Raw genomic sequence first — 26,871 nt, forward strand, 5'->3', positions numbered from 1 at the left:
CAACAGATCTATGTTGGAAGAAGTGCAGCCAGAGTGCTCCTAGGAGGCCAAGATGATCAAACTTCATCTCTCATACTTCGGACATATTGTCAGAAGGGAGCAGTAGCTGGAGAAGGATGTCATGTTTGGTAAGGTGGAGGGTCAGAGAAAAAAAGGAAGACCGCCCCCAGCAAGATGGATTGGCAAAGTGGCTGCATCAATGGTCTCAAGTATGGCAACAATTATGAGGATGGCTCAGGATCGGGCAGTGTTTTGTTCTGTTGTGCACAGGGTCGCTCTGAGTCGGTACCGACTCGATGACACCTAACAATGCAACAACAACAACAAACTCTATTTCAACAACACCTATTCTGTCCGAGTAATGTTTATCCTAAGCCAGTTTCACTATGGTTGCTCTGTATCATATTTGATATCTATTAAAACTAGATAATATTTTCAGAATTTAAAATAATCTTCCCAGTTTATTCACCCAGATGATTTTATTCTTGACCCCATGTCCACTCTTTAGTAAAGGTATTTGGAGATTTTTGATATGTAAATTTGAGAAGCTTTTGAATTTTCTAGATATAAAATTACACTTAAAAAATAATATGTCTCAAAGGAAGAGAGGGATTGATTTTGCAGTCCAGGAGCAGAGGTCCCTGGGACCATCAAGTGAGAAGAGCGGAGAGCGGGACCCTACCCAGAGAGGCAGTGATGCCAGGGATGGAGACAGAGACGATGACATGGGCAGATGGATCGTCTGGGGGCACTGAACTCAGGGTGGGAGAAGGCCTGTGTGGTGTACCCTTTGGGGTTATATGATGTTGCATGGAGGGGACTGTAATCATTGCAATGAAACTAAATACAATAGGATGAGTATAAAGCTGATGTTCTCCCATGTAAACTTCACAATAAAAACTAAAAAAAAGTCTCTGCCTGTTTATTATTTTTTCATAACTATTGCACTTGCAAAAACTTATTATCAATGTAGTGCAGAACTTAAGTCTTTTTTATTTTGTACATTTCTAGAAGCCACATCACACTTTTGGGTCACCGTGTCACCATGGAGCGCAAAAACTCCAACATCTTCTACTATCTGAAACGCTGTCAAGCCAACCTCGTTCTTATTCTGTGTACCTCACTATTTTTCTTAATTAAGACTTCATTTTCTCCTTTGCTGAGTTATTATAACCAGTTTTTAGGAAGCTGCTACAGATATAGGGATAGTTTCAAAGTCTGTTACATTAGTTTGTTTAACTAATTATAAATCTTATTTTGTTTTCCTAGAAGGACTGAAAATGAAAAAAACAAAAACTAACATTTCCAAGAGAAAAACAGAAAAAAGATTCTTCCTACCTTGCCCCCATTTTGCACTTGAATTGTAACAAAGCTTGTACAAGAATAGCCAGCGGACAAAAGCAAAGCTTCAAGGCCTCAGTTGTGGCTTCTTTAACCAAAGATGGCCAGTGATCATTGGAAATATTAGCCTGTAAAAATATAATAAAGATCGTCAATCAAATCTTTGACATGTTTACTTTGTTACTGCGAAGTGCTGTTGAGCCTGTTCTAACTCAGCGACCCTAGACAGGGTTTCTAAGGCTGTAAATCTTGAAAGCAGCGGAAAGCAGACCTGGTTTGAACTGCCGACCTAGTGGTTACAGTACAGTTCTTGCCCTACAGCACCACCAGGCCTCCGGCAGACAAAACAAGACTAATAATAATGAAATTCTAGGAATTCATATAAAACACTCTATGAAGCTAGTCCAAAGATTACTATATGAGACAAAAGTTACTATATGTGTCACTAGTACACAAGCAATGTACTCAGAATGTATTTTCATTTTGTTTTTCACATGTCTCTTTAAAATGTATTATTTCAGGAGCATTTTATTATCCTTGGATGTAAATTATGTCAGAACCAACTTGAAGCTCTGGTAGCATAGTGGGTAAAAGTTGGCCTTCTAACCTCAAGGTCAGCAGTTCGAAACTAAAAGCTGTTCCCGAGGGAGAAAGTTGAGGCTGTCTGCTCCCGTAAAGATTTACAGCCTTGGAAACCCTGTACAGGGTCGCTATGGGTCAGAACCGACCCAGTGGCAGACAATCACCACCACCACCAATAACATGACCCTTACATCCATTTTTCTTTTATTCATTCACAAACACACTCTCAAATAGAATGTCTTCTTCTTTTCAATACTTTAATCTTCATTCAAAGGTAATACTGATACCCCTATCTCCCACCCCCCATCAGCTCCCAGTCAGGGTAGGTCACAGGCAATGGCAGATGGCTTGTTCTTCCTCCCCAACACTCCAACCTTCTTCTTTTTTTGCTAATTGTAGTTTCAGCCTCTACAGAAATACCAGAAATTTGTATTGGAGAGGTGCCTGACAGATATTTAAAGCTCTTTTCCTCATGAAGATATTTCTGGCTTTATCGGAGATGTACTTCATTGGTAGTCTCTCATCTGAAGGACCAGCTGCATGATCTGATCATAAACCTTGACTAATATTTTATATGAAATCTGATATCCAGTAACATTGCCAAACCTTTCCGTTTAATAAAACGTTTATATATCATGCATGAACATAAATATGTAGGTATTATTATCTCTACTATTTTTTTTTAAAGGCATTTGAACAGTTTAATTAGCTGAAAGTTTCACAGAGAGTAAATGGAAGAACCAAGGTTTTTGGGGGAGATACTTTATGGCAGTAATGGGCAGGGGCAGTTGTCTATAGGTGTTACTGAAATGCTAACTCTGCAAAGACAGAGATTTTTGTTTGGTTTGTTCACTGCTGTACCGTTAAATGTTTAAAGTGGTACCTAGGACAAAGAAGTTGCTCAACTAATATAAACGAAAACATAAATGAGTGAACAGATAAACTACGGATACCTTAGATTTTTATAGAAGTTGAAAAAATAAAAGGTTCTCTTGGCCTTGATCACCAAATATTTACTCTTCACTTCCTCTGAACAAGGCACATGCTGAGTACTGTTGTGGTTAGGCGCTTTTGAGCCGATTTTTGCACCAGAGTAACCCTATGTGACAGTAGAACTAACTGCCTCGTAGGGGATTCTCGGCTATAGTATTTACTATAAGACATGACCAGGTCTTTTTCCTGTGGACCTCTGGCAGATTCATAGTCAAGTGCTTAACTATTGCATTATCAGGGCTACTAATCTGTATTCAAAGCGCTCACAATTTAGTGGAAAAGAACATGTAACACAACTGACTATGAAATAGATGGCATCTGAGTCGTCTTTAATGTGCAGACCCAAAGTAAAAGAGAAAAGAGGTGGGAGATGATTCCATATGAGAGGTATGAGAAAAGACCCAGCAGCAGGAAATAGAGGGGCTTGTTCCAAGAGCAGCAACTAGCATAGCATGACTGTTAGCCAGGTGACCTGAGCAAAAAGAGCCAGACTGAAAAAAATCCTAAAGTGATACGAATGCCAAGTTATGCAATTCAGTCTTCTCCCATATGAAATGAAAAACCATTTAATGTGAATTAACAGTGGAAAGACTTGAACAGGCCTAAGTTTTAGGAAGACAATGTTTAACAGTTTTAAACATGATTTGGAGAAAGAAGAGAATAGAGATCTTTAAGATAGATTTTTGCACAACTCTTTAAAATTAATCTTTGTCTCTTGCCTTGTGTAAACTATTTTTCAAAGTTGAAAACTTATAAAACAAACAACAACAACAAAACAAAATCCAGTTTCTTAGGACTTCAGTGTACCACTGACTATGGATCCAGTCTGCTTGGGTTCAAATTCATGTTGACACATCTTATCTGTGTGACCCTGGACAATCTATTTTATCCTTCTGTGCCTGAATTTCCTTATCTGTTAAATAAGGTTACTAAAGGTTTAAACACATTAATATGAATAAATCACTTAAAACACTACATAGTACAAGCTACGTACTTATGTGTGTCTTTGCTATTATTTCTGTCATTATTTGTTGGCTTTATTCCGGGTTGGATTTAATATCTCAGCATTAAATGTGCTTAACAACAATAACAACAACATGTGCCTATAAGAACACCCTATGCTTACACACACATACACACATATAGGATGTATTTAGAGATATATATTCTTAAAAATATATACACCAAATATGTATACACTCAATGGAATTACAGCATACAAACTGTTCCTACCCCTATTTAAAGATTTATGCTTCCCATCCCAGGACATAAGGCCTTGAGATTACATCTCCAAATCAGTATCAGAAAGCAGGATTTCAATTCACAAATCTGTCACTCTTGAAGAATATAAAACTGAATTGAGAAAATGACTGAAATGTTAATTATCTACAGCTTTGAGTTAATTCCGATTGAAACCACCAAGAAACAAGAATGTATATGTTACTATAGTTGAACTTTTCAAATTACAATCTTCATTTTTTCCCATTTACAACCTTCTGCTGTGGTTTATGGGAATATGTTACTCTATGTTCAGCAAGGGCCCAAAACACAGTCTTTTTAAGAGGCCAGACTAGACAATAATTAAACAACAAGAAGTCAGTAGACTATCACTATGTGAAAAAGCTTTCATCATTCAGAAAAAGAATCACCTATTCAAGAGCATAATTAAAATATGATCTTACCATGCAGACTTCTAACGCAAGCAGTGCCAGTCTCAAGAGACTTGAGAGCTTCCCACTCCAACTGCCCTGTTGGGACGCCACTTGTAGACTCTTTCTGTAGCACATCTCTGCAGCACCCATCATTCCTTGGGAGCAATACACATGAGCCAGCCACTAAAGAACAGAAAGGGAGACTTTAGTTAATTATAGGTTATTATAGTCTGGTAATTCACCAATAAACTTTGATGAAGTTGCTATTTTTATTACACCTATTCCTACTCCTGCTGTGGTGCTGTAGGATCAGCACTGGACTGTGAACCACAAGGTCAGCAGTTCAAACCTAATAGCTGCTCCTTGGAAACTCTATACAGGGTCGATGTATATCAGAACTGACTCGAAGGCACATAAAACAACAACTCATCACTTATTAACTAACTCACTATTCAGCATTTTGCATTTACAGTAGTAAAACAATTAACATTGGAATATTTTCCATATTAACAATGTACATGTGGCAGTAACAAATGCCAGGGCGAGAGTAACACTGGCTGTCATATTTGGGTTATGTGTCAACTTGGCTGGGTTTGGCAGTTATGCAATGATGTAAAGGAGTTCTGGTAGATTAACACTGGGCTACTGAAAGGTCAGTGGTTCAAACCCACTAGCTGTTCCACAAGAGAACAATGAGGTAGTCTGCTTCTGTAAAGAGTTATAGCCTCAGACACCCAATGCTGTCTGTCAAAATTGGCTAGGTGGCAGTGGGTTTGGTTTTCTGATTTGAGATAATGATGTCATTTGCAGTTATGTAATGGTCGAATTTGACAGTTATGTCATAATGCAGTCATCCTCTATTTTGCAATCTGAGATAGTCATCCTCTGTTTTCACATAACATCCTCTGTTTTCACATTTGTTTTTGTTGGTAAGTGTTGTCGAGTTGATTCTGACTCATAGTGACCCTGTATAAGGTTTTCGAGAAGCCGTTGGTGAGTTTGAACTACTGAACTTGAAGTTAGCAGTCCAGTGCTTATCCTACAGCACCACACCAAGACTTCATTAGACAATCTTTTTAAACAGGAACATCAAAAAGTTGGTATAATTCAAGATCAGAATGGAAGAAGAAATTTTAGTAAAATAAGAAGCTTCTGGAAATCTGTATCAAAAGCTCCAGAGGGAAATAAGACAAATTGGATTAAATAATTTTAAAAAATTATGTTTCAATATCAATAAGAATAAACCACAAAATCACCACTGTGTATCTGTCATGGTAGATAACCAGAACCAGCTAAAAGGGCAATCTGTTCAACTGGGTATCAATTCTAAAAACACTCATTTCTGAAAGTACTAATTAATTATCCACTGGAATCTTAGACATGAGTGACTGTAAAGAAGCTAGGGAAAAGTTACATACATTCCCGCTAAAGACTGGGTCATACACCATTGTTGTTAGTTACTATCTAGAACATTCTGACTCATGGTGTCCCCACGTGTGCAAAGTAGAACTGGCCATGTGACATTTTGGAAGCAGATCTTCAGATCTGCGTTCTGAGGCAACTCTGAATGGGCTCGAATTTTCAACCTTTTGACTAATAGTGGAGCACTTAACCATTCTCTGTGCCTTTGAGGGACTTAAACACCGTTACAATATCCTTATTATAAAAAGTCTGCAACACTTCATGATTTCTACTACACTGGTCCAGTATAAGACAGTGTTTCACTCATTGTTTTAAATTAAGGATATTTAGAATCAACAAGTAATTAAGCTTTGCAGAATTACAGCACAAGATCCCAAATTAGCACTCGACTTCCTTATTTCCTCTAACTATAATGCCCTTTATATATTGAAATTGGAAATATTATATATTGTGAGTTTAACGTCAAGGTGAATAAAAATGGAGCATACACCTGACCTCATGAAATATCACAGAACACTTTAATTCAGGACTCATGACTCCGAGAGAGAAAGACCTTACCTGCCAGGCAGAAACAGAGGCTGAGTTGGACATGACTGTTTTCTGAAGCTCTTCAAGAACAGCGTCTGGGAGAGGCTCACGTGACTCCAGCAGTGATTTACACTGAACTTGTCTCAGAAGTAAGATAACAGCTGGCTGATCAGGGTTATTTTTTAAATTCTAAAAATTGAATGACAAATCGAAGTATATCAAATATGCTCTTGTATGTCAAAATGTAAGAAAAAAAAAAAGCTATTTTTCATGTTGGGAAACTACTTCTGAAATTAATGTTTTCTTATTAAAGCACAAACAATTATGAAGCGAAATAAATTGGACTCTGAATATCCTGGTAATATTAAACTCTATATTTAGATATTCTTTAAAGTCAGTAATAACATTATTATGTTAGTTTGTCCCTTCCACTTGTTTTATTCTCAAGTGAGATCCTGAAAATGTAATGTTCTGAACAGAAATAACTTAGCTCAGAAAACATAAAATTATTAATGGTGACCACTATACTTTTTACTGGAATAAACTACATAAGGAAGAAATATAAACATCTGCCTTTTTCAGTCTCTTAATAAAGATAGCTAATACATACTCTTCTTCCAGACACAAACTTCTTAGGTATTAGGACTTCTTAGGGACAGACCCATTTTCCCATTTGCCCAAGCTATCATTTATACTCTAAAGCACACACACACAAATACATACTTATACATACATATGATATATGTTGTTGTTGTTAAATGCCATCGAGTCAGTTCTGGCCCATAGTGACCCTATATAGGGTTCCCAAGGAGCAGCTGGTGAGCTTGAACTGCCTACCTTGAAGTTCAAACGGCTTTGCAGTCTGGTGCATTAACCCACAGCGCCATACCAGGACTCCACATATGATATATAAGTGTATATAAAAATATTTTTGTTTGTTGTTAAGTGCTGTCGAGTCAGTTCTGTCTCATAGTGACCCTGTACAGGGTTTTCTAGGAGCGGCTGGTGAGCTTGAACCTCAGACCTTGCAGTCCAGTGCAGTGCCACACCACAACTCCTATAAAGATCTATTTATGCATATAAAGGAAACCCTGGTAGCATAATGGATTATGAGTTGGCTATGTTAATCACAAGGTAAATTCTAATCTGCCAGTTGCTCCTCGGGAGAAAGATGAGGCTTTCTGTTCCCGTAAAGATTTACAGCGTTGGAAACCCTCTACAGGGTTGCTATGAGTAAAAACTGAATTGATGGCACACAGCCATCCAACCATATGTATATACAAATGCTAAAAGAAATTCTCTAAATTAGTCATTTCACTATTGTTTTACATATTTCTTTCCTTACTGCTTGTCACTCAATAGCATACTTCTGTACGATTTTTTACTTGTTAGAACACAGTTTTAAGAGCATTTCTGAAAAGCACTTGATAGCTTTCTTCTAAATAAGAGACAGAAAGGAAAGCTTCATAAAATTATCACTTATTCTATCAGAGGGAGCATAGCAAATGTTAGTTAATGCATAATAAACACCCATTGTGTATTAGCTTGTCCTGAACTATCTCATGGAATTCCTTAAACAATGGTTTACTGGTTAACAGAGAATGCAAGGACAAAGATTTATGTTTGTGATCTTCAAACATCCATTCTCCTTTCTCTTTAAAATTCACACTGATCTTTCAAAATACATTTCTAGGAAGAAAAACACAATCTCTCTAGTAAGTACTACAATGTGTGTTTTAAAGAAAAGTCATGCTTGGAATTCTCTTTATCCATTAACTTTATCTTTATCCATATTTCTGAGTAGGTTTATGAAGCTGATTCATGTATTTAGTAAATAGTTACTGGGCCTCTACTATGTGCTAGGCAAGACACTAGAAATTAAGAAAACAGCCTACACTCAGAGCCCTACAACCCTGGCACGTACGAGCTGACTACTGAGTGTTCATAGTTCCAGTACTCTATCAAACAATCACCATGATTGTTCTATATGGTCTAGAAATCTGGAAAAATAAAGGGATATGAAAAACATAGCAGTCTGAGAGGAACAAACAGAAATGGAAAGAGAATACTGCCTCTCTAATGGTATTTTTTTGACAAAAGATTTATTAAGAGCTTGGATCCTCCAACCAGGAAAATGTGAGTTCAGATGGCAACTCTGTTGCAGTTTCTAGCTGTGAGCTCCTGAGCAAACTATGCACCTTCTGCAAGCTTTAGTTTCCTCATTTGTAAAAAATGGGGATACTAATAAATACCTGCAATGTTACAGAATTATTATGAATGTTAAATAGTGACTGGCTTGTAATAAATACTCCATTCATGTTAGCTGTTATCATCATCATCACCATATGCTCTTTAGAGAATAAGCTCTCCATTTCTGAAGTTATTTTCCAAGTATGGTAAGAATCCATGAATCTGAATGCCCAGCTCCATGAACACACCTGTGTGCAGAGGGCTTCAGCTTCAGATGTTCTTCCAGTTTCTATTAGGCCAGTGACAGTTTGGGAGAGACACCACTTTTCAAGAGACTGGTTATAATTTTCAGGGAATTCTTTGTCTTTAACTGTTAAAAAAAAAAAAAAAAAGTTAATGTTACTTTCTTCCACTACTTATGTGTTCTATTAGGTGTAAACAGATGCTAAGAGGCATTATGATTAAGCTGAGAATGCACATACAACTATTAAAACTTATACCTGTAGTGTAATGCCATAGTTTATGTTGATATAATCATTTCATGTTAGTATTTGTAGTTGAATAATTTAAGAACTTATCTACTTGTGAATTACATTTAAAAATCACAATGTCTTAGACTAAAAAGAATTCATTAGAATAGAATAAACTGTAAGTGTGCACACATTCCAACTGTAATGAATTCAATGAATACCATTATGAGTATACATCTGTGAACCATGACAACAACAATTAAGAGTGCTTTCCTTGTGCCTCTTTGTCATCACTTCTGCTACCAATCCATCCTACCCACTCTACTTACCATGTCCCCAGTCCACAATTAACTAATCTGTTTTCTTTCACGATAAGCTTGTTTACATTTATTAAAATTCTACATAAGTGGGATAATAAGAGGAGGCTTCAAATGGTTGGTTGAAAATGGAATGAAAAGATAACAGAATTTTTCCATGAACTTTCAAAAGCCCCTGTATATAGCATATGAAGTCCTGGCATGGTTCTGTAGTTGATAAGCACTGGACCAAAAGGTCAGTTTGTACCACAAGGTCTATGGCTCAAACTAACTAGCTGCTCCTCAGAAACTCTATACAGGGTTCCTACAAGTCAGAACCAACTTGACAGCACTCAACAACAACAGTATTGTATACACTTTTTTATCTTGAGGCTTTTACTTAGCATGATTATTTAGAGATTCACTGATAATTTTTGTGCCAACAAATCATTCCTTTTCATTGTTGAATGGTATTCCCCTGGTAGGGCTATATCACAATTTGTTCATGCTCAGCATTTCTCAGGTTGAAAGAACTGAGGAAAAAAATTCAAGCCATGACTTGAAACACTGAAAGATTCTACAGGCAAAATATTGAATGATGCAGAAAGCATCAAGAGAAGATGGAAGGAATACATAGTCAGTGCACCAAAAAGAAATGGTTGATGTTCAAATATTTCAAGAGGTAGCATATGATCAAGAGTCAATGATACTGAAGGAAGAAGTCCAAGGTGCACTGAAGGCACTGGCAGAGACTCATAGAATTGATGGAACAACAAATTGAGATCTTCAACAAGCAATGTAGCACTGGAAGCATTCATTTACCTATGCCAAGAAATCTGGCAGACAGCTATCCAGCCAATTGATTGGAAGAGATTCATATATGTGCCCATTCCAAAGAGAGGTGACCCAACAGAAGGTGGAAAACATAGGGTAATATCACTAATATTACATGTGAGTAAAATTCTACTAAAGACAATTCAAACATGGCTGCAACAGTAAATTGACAGGACACTGCCAGGGATTCAAGTCAGATTCAGACAAGGACGTGGAACTGGGGATATCACTGCTGATGTCAGACGTATCTTGGCAGAAAGCAGGTAAGCAAATAAGCTGCAGATATGAGCAGAGTTTCAAAGGAAATTTTAAACAATTTCAAACAACAAAGTGGGACTAACAACCTGAAGCATTTAAGAATTGTGACAAGAAAGTTTTATAACAAAGAGGGGGGAATAGTTAATCTTACAGTCAAGGAACACCGGACCCTAAGACCATCAAGGAAGAAGAGCACGAGGGGAATGTGGGACCGTATCCAGAGAAGCAGTGACACCAGAGATGGAGGCAGAGATGAGGACATGGAGAGAGGGAGCAGCTGAAGACTCTACAGACTCATGGAAAAAGAAAGGCTGATTGGCCAGGAAGTAGGCTTGCAGAATGTGCCCTTTGATTGTTTAAATGATTATATATTCCTAAGTGTTTTTGTGTACATTCTTACCCCTACCCCCCAAAAAACACATACAAAAAAACCCAGAGGAAATAGAAGCAAATACTGTTGAATGATGATATATGGAGGAGACTGTAATCATTGCAATGAAACAATAAGCATAAAACCAACATTCTGCCATATAAACAACCACTCAATTCACAATAAAAACTTATAAAAAAAAGAATTGTGACAGAAGATGAAACCTGGCTTTACCAGTACTATCCTGAAGACAAAGTACAATCAAACAATAGCTACTAAGAGGTAGAAATGATCCAGTTAAAGTAAAAGCTAACCAATCAAGAGTAAAGATCATGGCAATCGATTTGGGATGCTCAAAGTATTTTGTTTGCTGACGTCTAGAGGGTCAAAGAACAGTAACATGTGCATATTAGAGAGTGCTTTGAGAAAGCTGCCTTAAGTTTTAGCAGAAAACTGCCTGGGACAGCTTCACCAGAAAGCCCTTCTCCACCATGACAATGTTCCTGCTCATTCCTCTCATCAAACAAGGGTTCTGATGGGAAATCATCAGGCATTCACCTTACAGTACAGATTCGGCTTTTTTGGACTTATTTTTGCTTCTGAATCTTAAAAAATCTTTAAAGGGCACTCATTTTCCCTCAGTTCATAATGTAAAAAAAGATTGCATTGACATGGTTAAAGTCTCAAGACCCTAAGTTTTTTATGAAAGGACTACATGGCTGGTATCATCACTCACAAAAGTATCTTAACCATGATGGAGTTTATTTTAAGAAATAAAGTTTAAAGTATTTCAAATCTTTTATCCGCATTTTTTGTTGGATTTTCTTGCTTTCCTATTACTCTAATAGTAAGAGTTCTTTATATGCTAAACACAAGTCCTCTCTAAGATACATTTTGAAAAACTTTCTTCCACTCTACGCATTGTTTTCATTTTTATAACACTATCTCCTGAAAAGCAAACATTTTTTTATTTTGATGTTGTTAAGTGCCCATGAATTGGTTCCAATTCATAGAGATCCTATATAGGGTTTCTGAGGAGCAACTGGTAAATATGAACCACTAACCTTGCGGTTCAAACTGACCCAGAGGTTGAGTGCTTATCCTACAGTGCCACAGCAGGACTCCTATTAGTATATTGTTATTGCTGTGAAGTGCTATTGAGTCAATTCCAACTTATAACTACCTTGTACAGGTTTTCCCAGGAGCAGATACTGGGTTTTGAACCCCAACCTTGCTGTTAAAACCAAACTTGCAGTTCAGTGTTTATCCTACAGCACCACGTCAGGACTCTTATTAGTATTTGTTGTTGTTGTTAAGTGCCGTCGAGTCGGTTCCGACACATAGCGACCCTGTACAGGGTTTCCGAGGGTGACAGTAGCTAGATGAGTTTAGCAAAATTGTAGGATATAAGGTCCCAATAGGAAAATTATGTATTCTTATTAGTATATGGAATACATAATTTTCCTATTGGGACCTTATATCCTACAATTTTGCTAAACTCATCTAGCTACTGTAATATAAATTCCATAAGACTTTTTATATAAACAATCAGGATTTCTATGGATAAAGATAGTTTTATCTTTTCCTTTGCAATGTGCATACATTTTCTTTCTTTTTCTTGCCCACTGCATTGACTAGAATCTCCAGTCAAACACTGACTAAAAGTTATCTGAGTGAATATTTTTGTCTTGTGATCTTAATATTAAATATGTTAGTTGTAGGTTTTTTGTAGATGCCTTATTTCAAGTTGAGGCAGTACTCTTTCTAGTTTGCTAACGGCTTTTTGTCTGACATGGATGCTGCATTTTGATAATATACATCTCTTTTTTTTAGCCTGTTAATATGGTGAATTATATTAATTTTTAAATGTCAAAGCAATCTTGCATTACTTGAGTAAACCCCACTTGATAATATCTTAGTATCTTTTTTTGTACTCAATTAGATCTGCTAACATATTGCTATGAATTTCTGTATCTATGTCCATGATTGCTATTTTTCTAGTTTTCTTATAATGTCTGTATGGTTTTGGTATGAAGACTGTATTGATGGCCCCATAAAAAGAGTTAGGAAATGCTTCCAGCTGAATTTTCTGAAAGAATTTGTATAGAATTGGCATTATTTCTTCCTTAAATGTTTCACAGAATTCATCATTAAAGTCATCTGGCCCTGGAGTTTTCTCTGTAGGAAGGTTTCAAGCTATGAATTTAGTGTCTTTAGTAGACATAAAGGTATTCAGTTTATTTTTTGCTGAGTAAGCTTTACTAGTTTGTATCTTCTAATGAATTTATTCATTTCATCTAAGTTGTCAAATGTAATGGCATAAACTTGTTCATAAGATTTGCCTATTAAAAAAGAATAGGTTTACTAGTCAGTAAAAGACTGGAGGAACTCAAGACTAAAGATAATCTCAGTTATCCTTCAGGTCTGGATCTGAACTCTCTCTCATGGTTCAATTTTCAGCCAAGTGGTATAGACAGGTATACAGAGGGGGCAACACCATTAGTAAAGTGTGCTCATCATGGAATGGTCAACCATTCAGGAACAAAAGGGCAACATGAACCAGAGGACAAATTTCAAAAGGGTTGGTAAAGGAGGAGGAATGGAACAAGAATCACCAGGAGGAAGTGGGATAAATGATGTTACACTGAGAGGACTGCAATCACTGAAATCAAATGAAGTGTCTTTTGTTGACTGAAAAACCAATAATCTGCTCTTTAAATCTTTAATACGTTTACAATAAAGAGTTAAAAAAAAAAATCTGTATGAGCTTTTAAACAGTACTAGCACCTGTCACAATAGTTAAGTGCCTTCGAATCGGTTCCAACCCATAGCGACCCTGTACAGGGTTTCCGAGGATGTAAATCTTTAGGGGAGTCGAAAGCCTCATCTTTCTCCCGCAGAGCGGCTGGTAGTTTCGAACTGCTGACCTTAAGGTTCGCAGCCCGATTCGTAACCACTACTCTTCCCTGTTTCTGATGAGCTGATGAGCTTATCAATCATACAGATGTTCTCAGAGAATCAGTTTTCAGTTTCATTGATTTTCTGTTTTCTGCTTCAGTGATTTCTATTCTTAATTTTTTGCTTTCTTTTACATACTTGATTAATTTCCTCTTCCTTTTTCTAGTTTCTTAAGATAGAAGCTGAGGTCATTGATTTGAGGCCCTTTTTCTTTTGTAATACGGTTAATGCCATAAACTTCCCTGTACGCAGTGCTTCAGTAGCATTGCAAATTTTTTGTGTATTGTGTTTTTATTTTCCTCTATTTCAGAATATTTCATCATTTTGCTACTGACTTGTATTTAGTTGTATGTATGCTATGTAATTTCTAAATATTGAGGAATTTTCTAGATATTTTTCCATTACTGATTTTTAATTGTATTTTGTTCAGATACCATAATTTTTATGAACTGAATTTTTTATGTTGCTGTTACTGTAAGTGCTGTCAAGTTGGTTCGGACTCACAGGCACCCTGTACAGGGTTTCCAAGGAGCAGCTAGTGGTTTGAACGGCTAGCCTTGCAAGTAAGAGTCCAGTGCTGATCCTTTAGCACCACATAATGAGAATTATTTTACATCTAATAATGGAACACATTATGGATTAGTGTGGCACTATAGGATAAGCACCGGACTGTTAAGTGCAAGGCTGGCAGTTCAAACTCACCAGCCACTCCTCGGAAATCCCACATAGGGTCCTTCACTATGAGTCAGAACCAACTTGATGCACTTAACAACAACCAAGGGGATGCATTTGCTTAAATGTTTTGTGTGCACTTGAAAACAATGTGGGCTCTGATGCTGTTGAAAGTGTTATTATAAAAATCAGTAAGTCAAATTAGTCAATAGTGTTGTTCAAGTATTACTGAATTTTTGTCTAATTATTTTATGAATTATCAAAAGAGTTGTGCTTAGATCTCATACTATATTTGTTGGCCTGTCTATCTCTCCTTTCAGTTCTAATTTTTTCTTCATCTATGTATTTTTATTTTATTTTAATGTTGAGAAATATTTCATGAAGTCTAAAGCACTGTTAGTCAGTGCATAAACCTGTTTGGCTTCTTGATAAATTGATCCTCTTCTGAAGTGAAATATGAGCCTCTTTATCTCTGGCAACACTCAATTCTGTAAACTAATTTGTCTTAATTAGTAAAGTGACTCTAGCGCTTTTAATCAATATTATCGCCTTATGTTTTCTAAATCATCTATTTTTGTCTTAACATTTTACATGTTTTTTTGTAAGCAGCATAAAAGCAGTATTTTTTTTTCCCAACCTGACAATCTCTGCCTCAATCTTATAAAAAATCTAAATAATTGTGTTGCTAAAGGGCCTGCTTTTAAAATTAAAAAAAAAAAAAAAATTGCCCTAGTACTCTATAAAAATAGTAATGCTTAATATTTACTAAAAAATAACTGATGGCCTAAAATCAATTCCCTAAAAAAACTACTGTCTCAAGCCCAAATAGGTTATTTTTGATTCTTTTTTATTACAAAATTGGTCAACTTTCCAATGAAGAGATTTATAGACTTACAAGAAAATGTTAACTAAATCTGATTATATTAACTGCCTACTCAGGTCAAGATTTTCAGGAAGATTCACTGGACAATTTCAGTAAAAAATTCCTATATATATCCTAAAATAATACTAATTCAAAGCAGGTAAAAATCTTTGCTTTGTAGTATGTTTACCTGCTTTGAATCATTGTTTTAGGACTCCTGGTATGGAGCTCTGGGATAATACATGGACCGCAAGGTTAGTATGAGCTACAAGGTCAGTGGTTCAAACTCATCCGCCACTCCTTGGAAACCCTACACAAGGCCGCCAGGAGTCAGAACCAACTTGACAACATTTAACAACAACAATTATATCTCTAAGAGCTTGAATGGCACAAGTGGTTTGTGATCAACTGCTTAGTGGAAGAAAGACCTAGTGAATTATTTCTTAGAGAGTGCTACTGGTGTTGATGTGCTGTTGCGTTGGTCCTGACTCACAGTGACCCTATATATGGTTTCTGAGGCTGTAAATCTTTACAGGAGTAAAAAACCTCAACTTTCTCCCACAGAGTGACTGTAAGATTCAAACTGATGATCTTGCTGCTAGCAGTCCAAATCATATCCCACTATGCCATCAGGAAATGCTAAGAAAGGGGTTTATGTGGATTGCCATGAGCTGAGGGTGAGGGAGGATAACTAACAACATTACACTTCTAGATTCTTTAATGAATGTATTTTTCATAACAAACACAACTGAGATTGTTTGTGTTCCTGATTTTAACCACTCAAGGACCCTAAATTAAATCATATATAAAAAGCTTCTTGAAGCATACTTGAAGCAGAAACAGCAGATAAAAGTGCAAAGTATAAATCCATCCTCCTTGGCTGAACGCTGTTCACTAGCGCCAGTTTATCATCAGCATGACAGGCTGCCATTAGCCCAGCCCAGACAGCAGGGTCACCTAAAGACAGAAATATAATAAGATGGTCTGTTAAAGTCAACATGTTGCCACAAAATTATCAAAAATGATAATAAGAGTTTATAAGTTAAATAAATACACAAAATTAATTCTATCTCCAGAAATCGTGACTCAAAACTTCTTAAAGAAAAAGTATTACATGCACACTTACAACCTGTCATGTTTTTGAAAACACATCAGAGAAGGAAATACTAAGTTAAAGATCTTCTTTCACTGCTAGTTAGCGCACTTGCTCAGAGTACTGTGCTTCTGCGGAAAGGTGGTAAGTTACACTCACTTCCAGTGGACTCCAAGGACAAGCCTCAAACAGGCACTCAGCTTTAAAGGATTAATTACATGCTAGGTAAGATTATATCATTTTTTTTGGTTTTTTAAAAAAAGTTCATGGTAGGGGAAGGGACAGTTTGTTGTTTTTGTTAGGTGTTGTTGAGTAGTTTCCGACCCATAGCGATCCTATGTAGGACAAAACAAAACACTGCCCAGCCCTGCACAGTCCTCACAATTGCTGCTATGCATGGCTGCTGTCACTACGCCAATCCATCTTTTTGAAGGTCTTCCTCTTTTTTGCTGACCCTTCACTTTACCAAGTATGAGGTCCTTCTCTAGGGATTGTTCCCTCCTGATAGTATGTCTGAAGTATGACAGATGAGCCTGGTCATCTTGACTTCTTAGGAGCATTCTGGTTTTACTTCTTCCAACACATTTCTTTGGTCTAGTGGCAGTCAATGATACCTTTAAAATTCCTCTCCAGCTCCATAACTCTAATGCAGCAATTCTTCTATGGTTTTAGTTACTCAGTGCCCAACATTTACAAGCATATGAGGCAACTGAAAATACTATGGCTTGGTGAGACACACTTTAGTCCTCAAATGGACATCTTTGTTCTTGAACCTTTTAAAGAGGTTTTATGCAGTAGAACTGCCTAATGTAATACATCATCTGTTTTCTTGACGGCTGCTTCCATAACTGTTGGTGGTAGATCCAGGGAATGGAAAGTCTTTGATTACTGGTCCAGCGGTGAGGATTTTTGTTTTCTTTACATTGAGGTGCAACTCATACTGAAGTTTGTGGTCTCTGAATGTCAGTGAATGTATTCTGAGTCTTCTTCACTTTCAGAAAGCAAGCTTGTATCATTTAATATCATAGGTTGTTAATGAGTTTTCCCTCAATCCTAATGCTACATCTTCTTCATATAATCCAGTACCTTTATTGGATTATTTGCTCAGCATACAATTGAACGAGTACAATGACAATACAATACTGATGCATACCTGTCACGATTCTGAAACATTCAGTGTCCCCTTGTTCTGTTTGAATCATTTCTATCACCAAGGCCATATTTTCCAACCACTGGTCCCGCCTCTTTGTTTCCAACCTTTGTTCCAATCACCTGTAATTATCAATACATCCTTGATTGTATCTTTGATCAATTTGCGACTGAAGAAGTTGGAGGAATTCTTCAATTTCATCTTCACTGATTTTAGTGGTTGGTGGGTAAATTTGAATAACAGTGGTATTAACTGGTGTTCCCTGTAACTGCATGGATATTATCCTATTACAACAGCGTTGTACTTCAAGCCAGATCTTGATATGTTCTTTTTGATGATGAATGTGACACTATTCATCTTCAATATGTTATTCCCAGCATAGTAAACCACGTGATTGTCAAATTTAAAATAGTCGATAGCAGTCCATTTCAGTTCACGGATGCCTAGGATATTGATGCGTTCCATTTCATTTTAGACAATTTCCAACTTTTCTAGATTCTTCGTACATTCCATGTTTCCATTATTAACGGATGTTTACAGCTGTTTCTCTTTATTTTGAGTTGTGCCCCATCAGTAAATGAAGGTCCAGAAGGTTTTACTCCATTCACATCATCATGGTCAACTGTACTTTGAGAAGAGACAGCTCTTCCCCAGTTGCATTTTGAGTGTCTTCCAACCTGAGGGGCTCATCTTCCGGAACTATATATGACAATATTCTGGTACTCTTTCATTATGTTTCAATATTCAATATGCTGGTGCTGACAATGTTTCACTATTATTCATAAGGTTTTTGGTGAGTAAATATTCTAAAGTAGTCTGTCTCTCCTTCTTCCTAGTCTATCTTTGTCTGGAAGCTCAGCTGAAACCTGTCCACCGTGGGTGACCCTGCTGGTATTTAAAATACCCATGGCATAGCTTCCAGAATCACAGCAACACACAAGTCATCACAATACAACAAACTGACAGACGAGTGGTGGTAGTTAACAATATAGCCATTTAAATATACTTTCAGCTTTAGTTTTGTATATTTATATGATAGTCCCATATACTATTCCTTTCAATTATCTGAAATATACACCCATTTCCTTTATAGATGATCAGTCTTACTGCAGAAAGTACAATCATCAGAAATCATTTGCAGATAAAAATTTTATAAAAAATTAAATATATGGCACCATATTATTTAAAAACAATATGCTCTAAACAGTGTTCTATGTGTAGATACATGAACTACAGAGATACAGGATGACTGAGTATGGGAGGAAGAGTGATGTGGCACTGTGAGGTAATGCACTGGACTGCAAGGTCATTTGAACCACTATGTCAGTGGTTCAAGCTCACCAGCTGCTCCTCGGAAACAGGGCCGCTATGGGTCGGAACTGATTCGATGGTACTTAAGAACAGCACATGTTTATATTTATATATCCTACAAATATATGAGTTTAAGAGAGGATATATGCAGAGGGAAGAAGCAACACAACTGTTGTGGCAGAGACTGCAATCATTTAGATGTAACAAAGTGTATGATTTGTGGAATGTAAAACTGATAAGCTTTTCTGTTACCCTTCACTTAACTCACAACAAAAAATTTTTTTAAAATTAACTACCTTATTCAAAAGAATGTTAAGACACAATCAAATTTCAGAATAAAGAAATGGAAACCATTCCCTAGAATTTATGATGACATGTGATTATTGTATAATGAAAGCCATAATTGAGTCTTAGATCTGGATTTTAAAAAAGACTGAAGTTGTCAGAGTCTTCATTTTGCTTGGATCCACAATCAACACTCAAGGGAACAGCAGTCAAGAAATCAAAAGACATATTACATTAGGCAAATCTGCTACAAAAGATCTCATAAAATGTTAAAGAGCAAAGATGTCAATTTTAGGACGAAGGTGCTGCCTTAGTCAAGCCATCATATTTTCAATTGTCTCATATGCATGTGAAAGTTGGACAATGAATAAGGAAGATCCCAGAAGAAGCAATGCATTTGAATTGTGGTGTTGGAGAAAGTACCATGGACTGCCAGAAAAATAAAGAAATCTGTTTTGGAAGAAGTACAGCCAAAATGCTCCTTAGAAGCCAGGAAGGCAAGACTTTGTCTCTCACATTTAAGAAATGCTATCAAGAAGGAGCAATCCATGAAAAGGACATCATGCTTGGTCAAGTGAAGGGTCAGCGAAAAAGAGGACTGTCCCCCAACAAAAATGGAATGACTCAGTGGCAGTAGCAATGCAATGGGCTCAAATGTAACAATTGTGAGGATGGAGCAGGGCTGGGCAGTGTTTCATAGTATTATGCATAAAGTCACTATGAGGTGGAATCAACTCGACTGCACATAACAATAAAGTCACTAAATTACCAAGTGTCAGCTTTTCCCTAAGGACTTGTTTTACTATAAAACAAAGCAAATTAACCAGACAATAGATAAGGTGCCATCCAGGCCTAAAATCCTGTAACTTCAACTGAGGTTGACTCAATTTCAAAATACTGACTTAGTCCTATGAACAACTCCTCTAAAGATTTTAGAATATCCTACAGCTTAGATTTTGGAAAGAAGGGCATTAGCTGGGAGTCAATGTTTCTGTTACAATAAAAATAATCACTGTTCCCACTAAATCTTTCACAGAAAATCAACAACCCAAATTCTGGATGAAACAAAGTAACCCTGAAATAACATATAATTATAAACTTAAAATTTTTAATATATATACCTGGTGTGGTACTATAAGATAAGCAATGGACTGCTAACCACAAGTTTGGCATATCAAACCTACCAGCTGCTCCTCAGAAACCCTACAAAGGGTCTCTTATGAGTCTAAATGGACTTGACAATACTTAATTACAACAAAAATTACATTTACCTGTTAATGTCACCGAAACTCTAATTCAGTAGAAATTGGTGTCCTTTTAACTTGATTTCAAATTTCTGGTATTCTATTTAAATCCATGAAAAGATCCCTATGAGTACCATCTATTAACATCATGCTTTGCTTGACTATAGATCTACAAGGACTAGGTTTACAGCTTCTGCACATAGCTATAATTATATTCACTTTACTGGACTCCAAGGTCAAGTCTCACTCCAGCAGGCATTCATCTTCATCACTCAGTGCACCTTATCTGATGACTATGCTTTCCCAAGTGTGCATTTCTCTACATTACATGGGAAGAACAGAGATCGTTAGAGAAGAAGTGATCTGGACAAGCTTGCCTTTCTAAAGTCATGCCACTTACACAATCAAAAGTTAACACGTCTTCTACCATTCTGGATCCACAAATAAGAATTCTTCAGAATAATTCAATCTAATATTTGCTTTAAAAAATTAGGAACTTTGGGACTTCCAGCAAGATGTAGGACTAGGCAGATGCACTACATGGACCCTCTACAACAAAGATACGAAAGACAAAATAAAACAGAGATGAAAATTCTGGCATCTTGAACTTCAAAAGAAAGGTTAGAGAAGTGGATGGAGTGCTTGCTGGGAGGAGAAGCTGAGTAAGGACAGTGAGAGAGGGAGACTGACTGGCGAACAGCTGGCCAGACACAGCTCGATCATTTTGTGAACAGCTTTGGCAGCAATGGGAGGCCTGGCATAACAGACTTGCACAGGTAATGGAAAAGGTGCAATGTCTTCTTTTTCCCTATGCTCCTCTGTTGACTAGAGGCATGGCAAGCTCCCACCTTCATCCACCCTCAGCGAAGACTCTGCTCTCTGGGAGTTCGGAGCGGTGTGGTTGGAAGTCATGCTAGTATGAGGAAGGGGCTGTTTGTGCCACTTTGGTGTGATGCTTTAGTCTGGATTCAAATGGCTCAGCTCAAGACCTACAAAATCTACAAAGCCACCAAACCAGCATTTCACCAGCTTCCCTGTGGGTCTGACAGACACTGGCTCCCACAAACTAGTTCTGGACTGAGTGCCCTGGACATAGATAATACCAAGGTCAATAGGAACTTCAACTAGGGCCAGAAACTCTGCTGTCACATCCCCTCCACAACTATCTCATAAGCTCCTTGAATTGCAGAAGCACCCCAGAGATTTCTCCCCTCTGGGTCCAACAACTGCACTGTTTAGTTTTACAAACACAACAATCCCACAAAGCCCCAGAGACAACAGACAGTTTTAGCTCACGTGAAAAAACAAGAGAGAATGCCTCGAAAAACAACCAGGATTCAGACACAGAAAACGTTTCTGAGGAAGAAAAGGTAATGGAACTAACTGGAAAAGAATGATAATTAAGGTACCTTCAAAGGATCGATAGAAAGATCAAGGAAAGCAAAGAGAATACAATAAAAACTGGAAGAATTTGGGGGAACATTATAAGAATAAACAGCAAAATAAATGCAAGTTTTGGAACAATACAAAACTATCATTAGAAATCAAGAAGCTTAATATTAATACTAAGATCTCAGATATGGATAATACATTGAAAGGGCAAAGGAGCAAATGTAAAACAATAGAAGCCCAAATTAGTGAGCTTGAAGATAAACTTCTCAGTACTAGTATGCTAGAAGAACAATCAGTAAAATGAATGAAAAAATCCAAAGAAAGTTTAACAGTTTTGTGGAACACCATAAGAAGAACAACTTACAGGTGATAGGAATTTCATAACAGGTAGAGACAAACACAGAGAAAATTACTGAAGAGTTTTTTGAACAAAAATTCCCTAAATCATGAAAGACAAGAAGATAAGCATATAAGAAGCTGAAGGAACCCCAAACAGGATAGAGATCCCAAAAGAAAATCACCAAGACATATCATAATCAAACTCTCCACAACCAAAGACAAAGAAAGAATCCTGAGAGCAGCTTGGGAAAAATGAAAAGTTACCTATAAAAGAGAACCAATAAGACTAAGTTATGATTTCTAAGCAGGAACCATACAGGCAAGAAGGCAATGGAATGATGTAGGCAGAACACTGAAAGCAAAAAAAAAACAAAAAAACAAAAAAAAACACCTGCCAATCAAGAATCATATACCCAGCAAAGCTGTCCCTCAAATAAGACAGCGAAATTAGGATATTTCCTGATAATCAGAAATTAAAGGAATTTGTATTGACCAGGCTAACTTTACAAAAAATGCTAAAGGGTGTTCTTTGGACTGAGAATCAACAACAGCAGACAACAACCTGAGATTACCATACATGACAACATCACCCAGAACTCAATCCAGATATATAACCATGTAAAATAAAACAAGCATACAAGACTGAAAATAGGGAACCAGTGAACACAATGTATAATGAAGTCAACAACAAAGCAAAAATATGGAATACTATAGATACAGAACTTCCAAATGGCAAGGAAGTCAAGTAGTTTCCAAAATAAAACATACTGTTTTAAGTATGGGGGGAAATTTAATAAATTACTTGGTAATCTCAGAGAAAAATAATAAACTTGCACATCAAAATAAAAAAAGAGGAAAATCAGAAAGACTCAGTAGACACTAACACAACAGAAATGAAAATGACAAGAAAACCCACAAACAAAATGAACTCAGAATAGAAAATTAAGTGGAACAAAGAATTCTGCAGCACCACACACATACACAAACCTTGCAAAAAAAAAAAAAAGGCAACAATCAAGTCATACCAACTGACAATTACATTGAATATAAATGGATAAGAAAACAGGATTCTTCAATATGCTGTCTACAACAAAAAGATGGAGAGAGTTTAAATGCCCATCCACAAAAGAATGGTTAAACAAACTTTAGTACATGCACACAACGAAATGTTGCAAAACACTGAAGAATTATGATGAATCTGTGAAACACCTCACAACATGGGTGAACCTGGAGGACACTATGCCTACTGAAATTAGTCAACCACAAAAGGACAAACATGTATGAGACCAATGTTGTAAAAAGTTACAACAACAACAAAACATTTTCTTGATATAAGAAACAATCTCTGATAGTTAGGAAAAGGGGAGAAAAAATTCATGGGCTAAAGAGGGGTGGGAATCTTTTTTCTGCCAAAATTTATAGCATCATTCACGGGCTATACAAAATTATCAACTTAAAAATTAGCTTACTATATTTGGTCACACATTTAATTAACTCACCCCTATCGACAGCACTTAACAACAACAACGTGTTGCTGTGGTGTGGTGTTGTTTGTTAATGCACTGAACTGTAAAGTCTGCTTGAACCACATGGCCTGTGGTTCAAGTTTATCAGCTGCTCCTCGGAAACCCTGTACAGGGTCGCTCGCTATGGGTTGGAACCGACTCGATGGCACTTAACAACATGTTGCTGGGGAGTCCTGGTGTGGCGCTGTGGGCTAATGTGCCAGAATGCAAACTCATTTGGACTGCAAGGTCGGCAGTTCAAGCTCACAAGCTGCTCCTTGGAAACCCTATATTACAGGGTCACTATGGGTAGGAACCAACTTGATGGCACTTGACAACAACAACAATGTGTTGCTGTAGGATAATGAACTGGATCATAAGGTTGGTTTGAATCATGAAGTCGGAAACCCTATAATAGGGATGCTATGAGTAGAACCTAACTCAACAGCACTTAACAACAACAACAAAAACAATGTGATGGCTGGAACTGCATCACTGACCAGGGTCAGACCAAATGATTTCCCACCCCTGAGTTACAGGGAAGACACATGTTGTTAACATTGGTGACAGGGCAGGCAATATACAACAAGAGAGAGACTAGCAGAGGAAAGGTGAAGGTAGTGGGAGATACAAGGAGGAATGCAATAGTTAAGTGAATAGAGGTAAATGTTGTTAGCTGCTGGTGCATGGAGGGGATTGCAACTATATAATGAAGCAAAGTATATGATTAGTTGAATGTAAAACTGTTGATGTATTCTGTAAACCTTCATTCCATTCACAATAAAAAGCTTTTTTTTAAAAAAAGGAATTTCTACCAACCATATGTGATATGAACAAACCCAAGTGTTTTAGGTCTCTCTTTGTTCTATTTCAAACATTAAAGATAAACAACAGGATATTGGGTTATTTGTTTTATAAAAAATCTTAGAAATATTAGATATTTTGCAGTTTAGTTAGGATGTTTACAAGTTATTGTGAGAACAGCACTCAACCTGATCTTTGCTGCAATTTGTGCCCCAAGATTTCCTACCAAAAAGCAGTAATAGTCTGACTTTAACAAATGGTTGATGTACTCTAGGGGAATGAATACAATGTCTAATGCTGTATTTCACATTTAAAATAATAACAATATACCTCATAATTCTGCAATGCTAGAATGGTCTTCAAAGTAATTTCCCTAGGAATAGCAACAAAAGAACACATGCAGTTCTATGCAATCTTTCAGTAACCTCTGTGATCAACAACATGCATCGGACATAGCTGAGTACAATGAAGAAGAACAAACTCAGGTGAGGACAACCAAGACCTAGCTCCTCCCATCAAAGAGCTAACAACATGTGACAATAACTGAATATGTTTAGTTGTTGTTGTTGTTAAGTGTCGATGAGTCGGTTCTGACCCATGGTGACTCAGTACAGGGTTTCTGAGGAATGGCTAGTGAGCTTGAACCGCTGACCTTGAGGTTCACTGGACTTTGCAGTTCAGCACATTAACCCACAGCACCACACCAGTATGTTTAATAGCTACAGATAAACTTCATTAAATATGATTTATAAACAAAAAGAAAGAAATAGAACTGAAAAAATTATAATTAAAAAATGCCAATAACTGATAGTAAAGATCTTTAAGCAGACATTCTTTCAATCTACTTCAATAACTGATCATCCATAATTAGCAACAAATGCAGATACTCAATGACTAGCAAAATTTTTAAGTATTTTCTTAAAATTCCCTTTTGGTTTTATAGAAATACAACGTTGCCCCTATGAGTCACCAATGCAAGATTAACAGAATTGAATTAAAGAAATGGATTATACTATATTCACCTGGAGAAAGGAAAGCTGCCTTCTGAATGGTCTTTAGAGCGATATTTTTTTCATCACTGGTTGAACTGCTTCCCATGGCCAACTGATTTACTGCAGTGTACAGTAACGCCTTCTAAATTGAGAAAAGAAGTGTGTTAACCAATTCTCTTTATAGATACCTGGTCTTTCAAACCAACTAAAAGTAGGATACTATTTGATAAAATGATATCATCTCTAATAGCCTGAAGACAATTGACTTTATTTTTCATCAACATTATTTATTAGGCTGAACAATCCCTTTGTACCAGGCCAAACTAACCTTTCCATGATTGGAGTCCAGTATATGAGCCACATTTCCTGCCACAGCACCTCCCTTAATAGAAAATATTGATTATTTAGACAAAGGAAAAAAAAAAACTCAGTAAATTATAAAAATTAGAACTGATAAAATCTTTCAATTAGAATAACTCAAAAGTTAGGTTTTACTACATTCACAACTTTCAAACTCCTTAAAGCATTTTATTACTACTCTTTAAAAAAACAAGTTTAGTATTTCTGTGAAATAAAATCTTGTCTATTGTGATCATTTCAACCCTATTCTTTTATGATACTCCCAAAGAGTACATAAGTTCTGTGACTCTACACTGGTACAAAACATATTTATACATTTTCTAACAATATAAAATATACAGTAGAAGGAAAGAAGGAAAAGTGAAAGAGAAAACAATAGATCAGTAAATATAAGATAAACTAATATGTATTGTAAAAATACATGCTATTGGATTTTTTGTTATTGAAATTGTTGTTAGGTGCTTCTCAGTTCACACTGACTAATAACAAGCCCATGTACAACAGAACAAAACATCGCTGAGTCCTGCCCGATGCATATGCTCACTACAGTATTTGAGGCCACTGTTGCAGCTACTTTGTCAATTCATCTCTCATTAACGATCTTCCTCCTCTTCACTGACCCTGTATTTAACTAAGCATAACATTCTTCTATAGAGACTGGTCCCTTCTGAAAACACGTAGACAAGACAAAGTCTTGCCATCCTGCCGCTAAGTAATATTACAATTGTACTTCCAAGGTCACTTTGTTTATTCTTCTGGAAGCCCATGATATAGTTCATATTCTTTGGTAACACCATAACCCCTTAGGCAATACCATAATCCAAACGCATCAATTCTTCAGTATCCCTTTGTTCTATTCAACAACAACCGCCTCTTGGTCTATGTACAGGTTCCTCATGAGCACAATTAAGTTAACATATTATGGAGCATAATAGTGTCCATAATTTGTTAGATCCTAACAGTATAAT

General features: G+C 36.7%; 1 protein-coding gene across 1 annotated transcript in view; it reads right to left on the reverse strand.

The window, feature by feature from the left end:
* TTC37 (tetratricopeptide repeat domain 37) overlaps nucleotides 1-26,871 on the reverse strand; it is a 126,174-nt gene that overhangs the window by 4,533 nt on the left and 94,770 nt on the right. Inside the window, exons 32-38 of the mRNA XM_006867880.1 lie at nucleotides 25,872-25,925; nucleotides 25,574-25,685; nucleotides 16,257-16,385; nucleotides 8,957-9,078; nucleotides 6,549-6,707; nucleotides 4,599-4,751; nucleotides 1,339-1,469 (exon numbers count right to left, since the gene is read on the reverse strand). Coding sequence (XP_006867942.1) covers nucleotides 1,339-1,469; nucleotides 4,599-4,751; nucleotides 6,549-6,707; nucleotides 8,957-9,078; nucleotides 16,257-16,385; nucleotides 25,574-25,685; nucleotides 25,872-25,925 — 860 coding nt within the window. The remainder of the gene's footprint in view (nucleotides 1-1,338; nucleotides 1,470-4,598; nucleotides 4,752-6,548; nucleotides 6,708-8,956; nucleotides 9,079-16,256; nucleotides 16,386-25,573; nucleotides 25,686-25,871; nucleotides 25,926-26,871) is intronic.

This window comes from Chrysochloris asiatica, unplaced genomic scaffold, assembly GCF_000296735.1.
Source record: "Chrysochloris asiatica unplaced genomic scaffold, ChrAsi1.0 scaffold00111, whole genome shotgun sequence".
Taxonomy (NCBI): Eukaryota; Metazoa; Chordata; class Mammalia; order Afrosoricida; family Chrysochloridae; genus Chrysochloris; species Chrysochloris asiatica.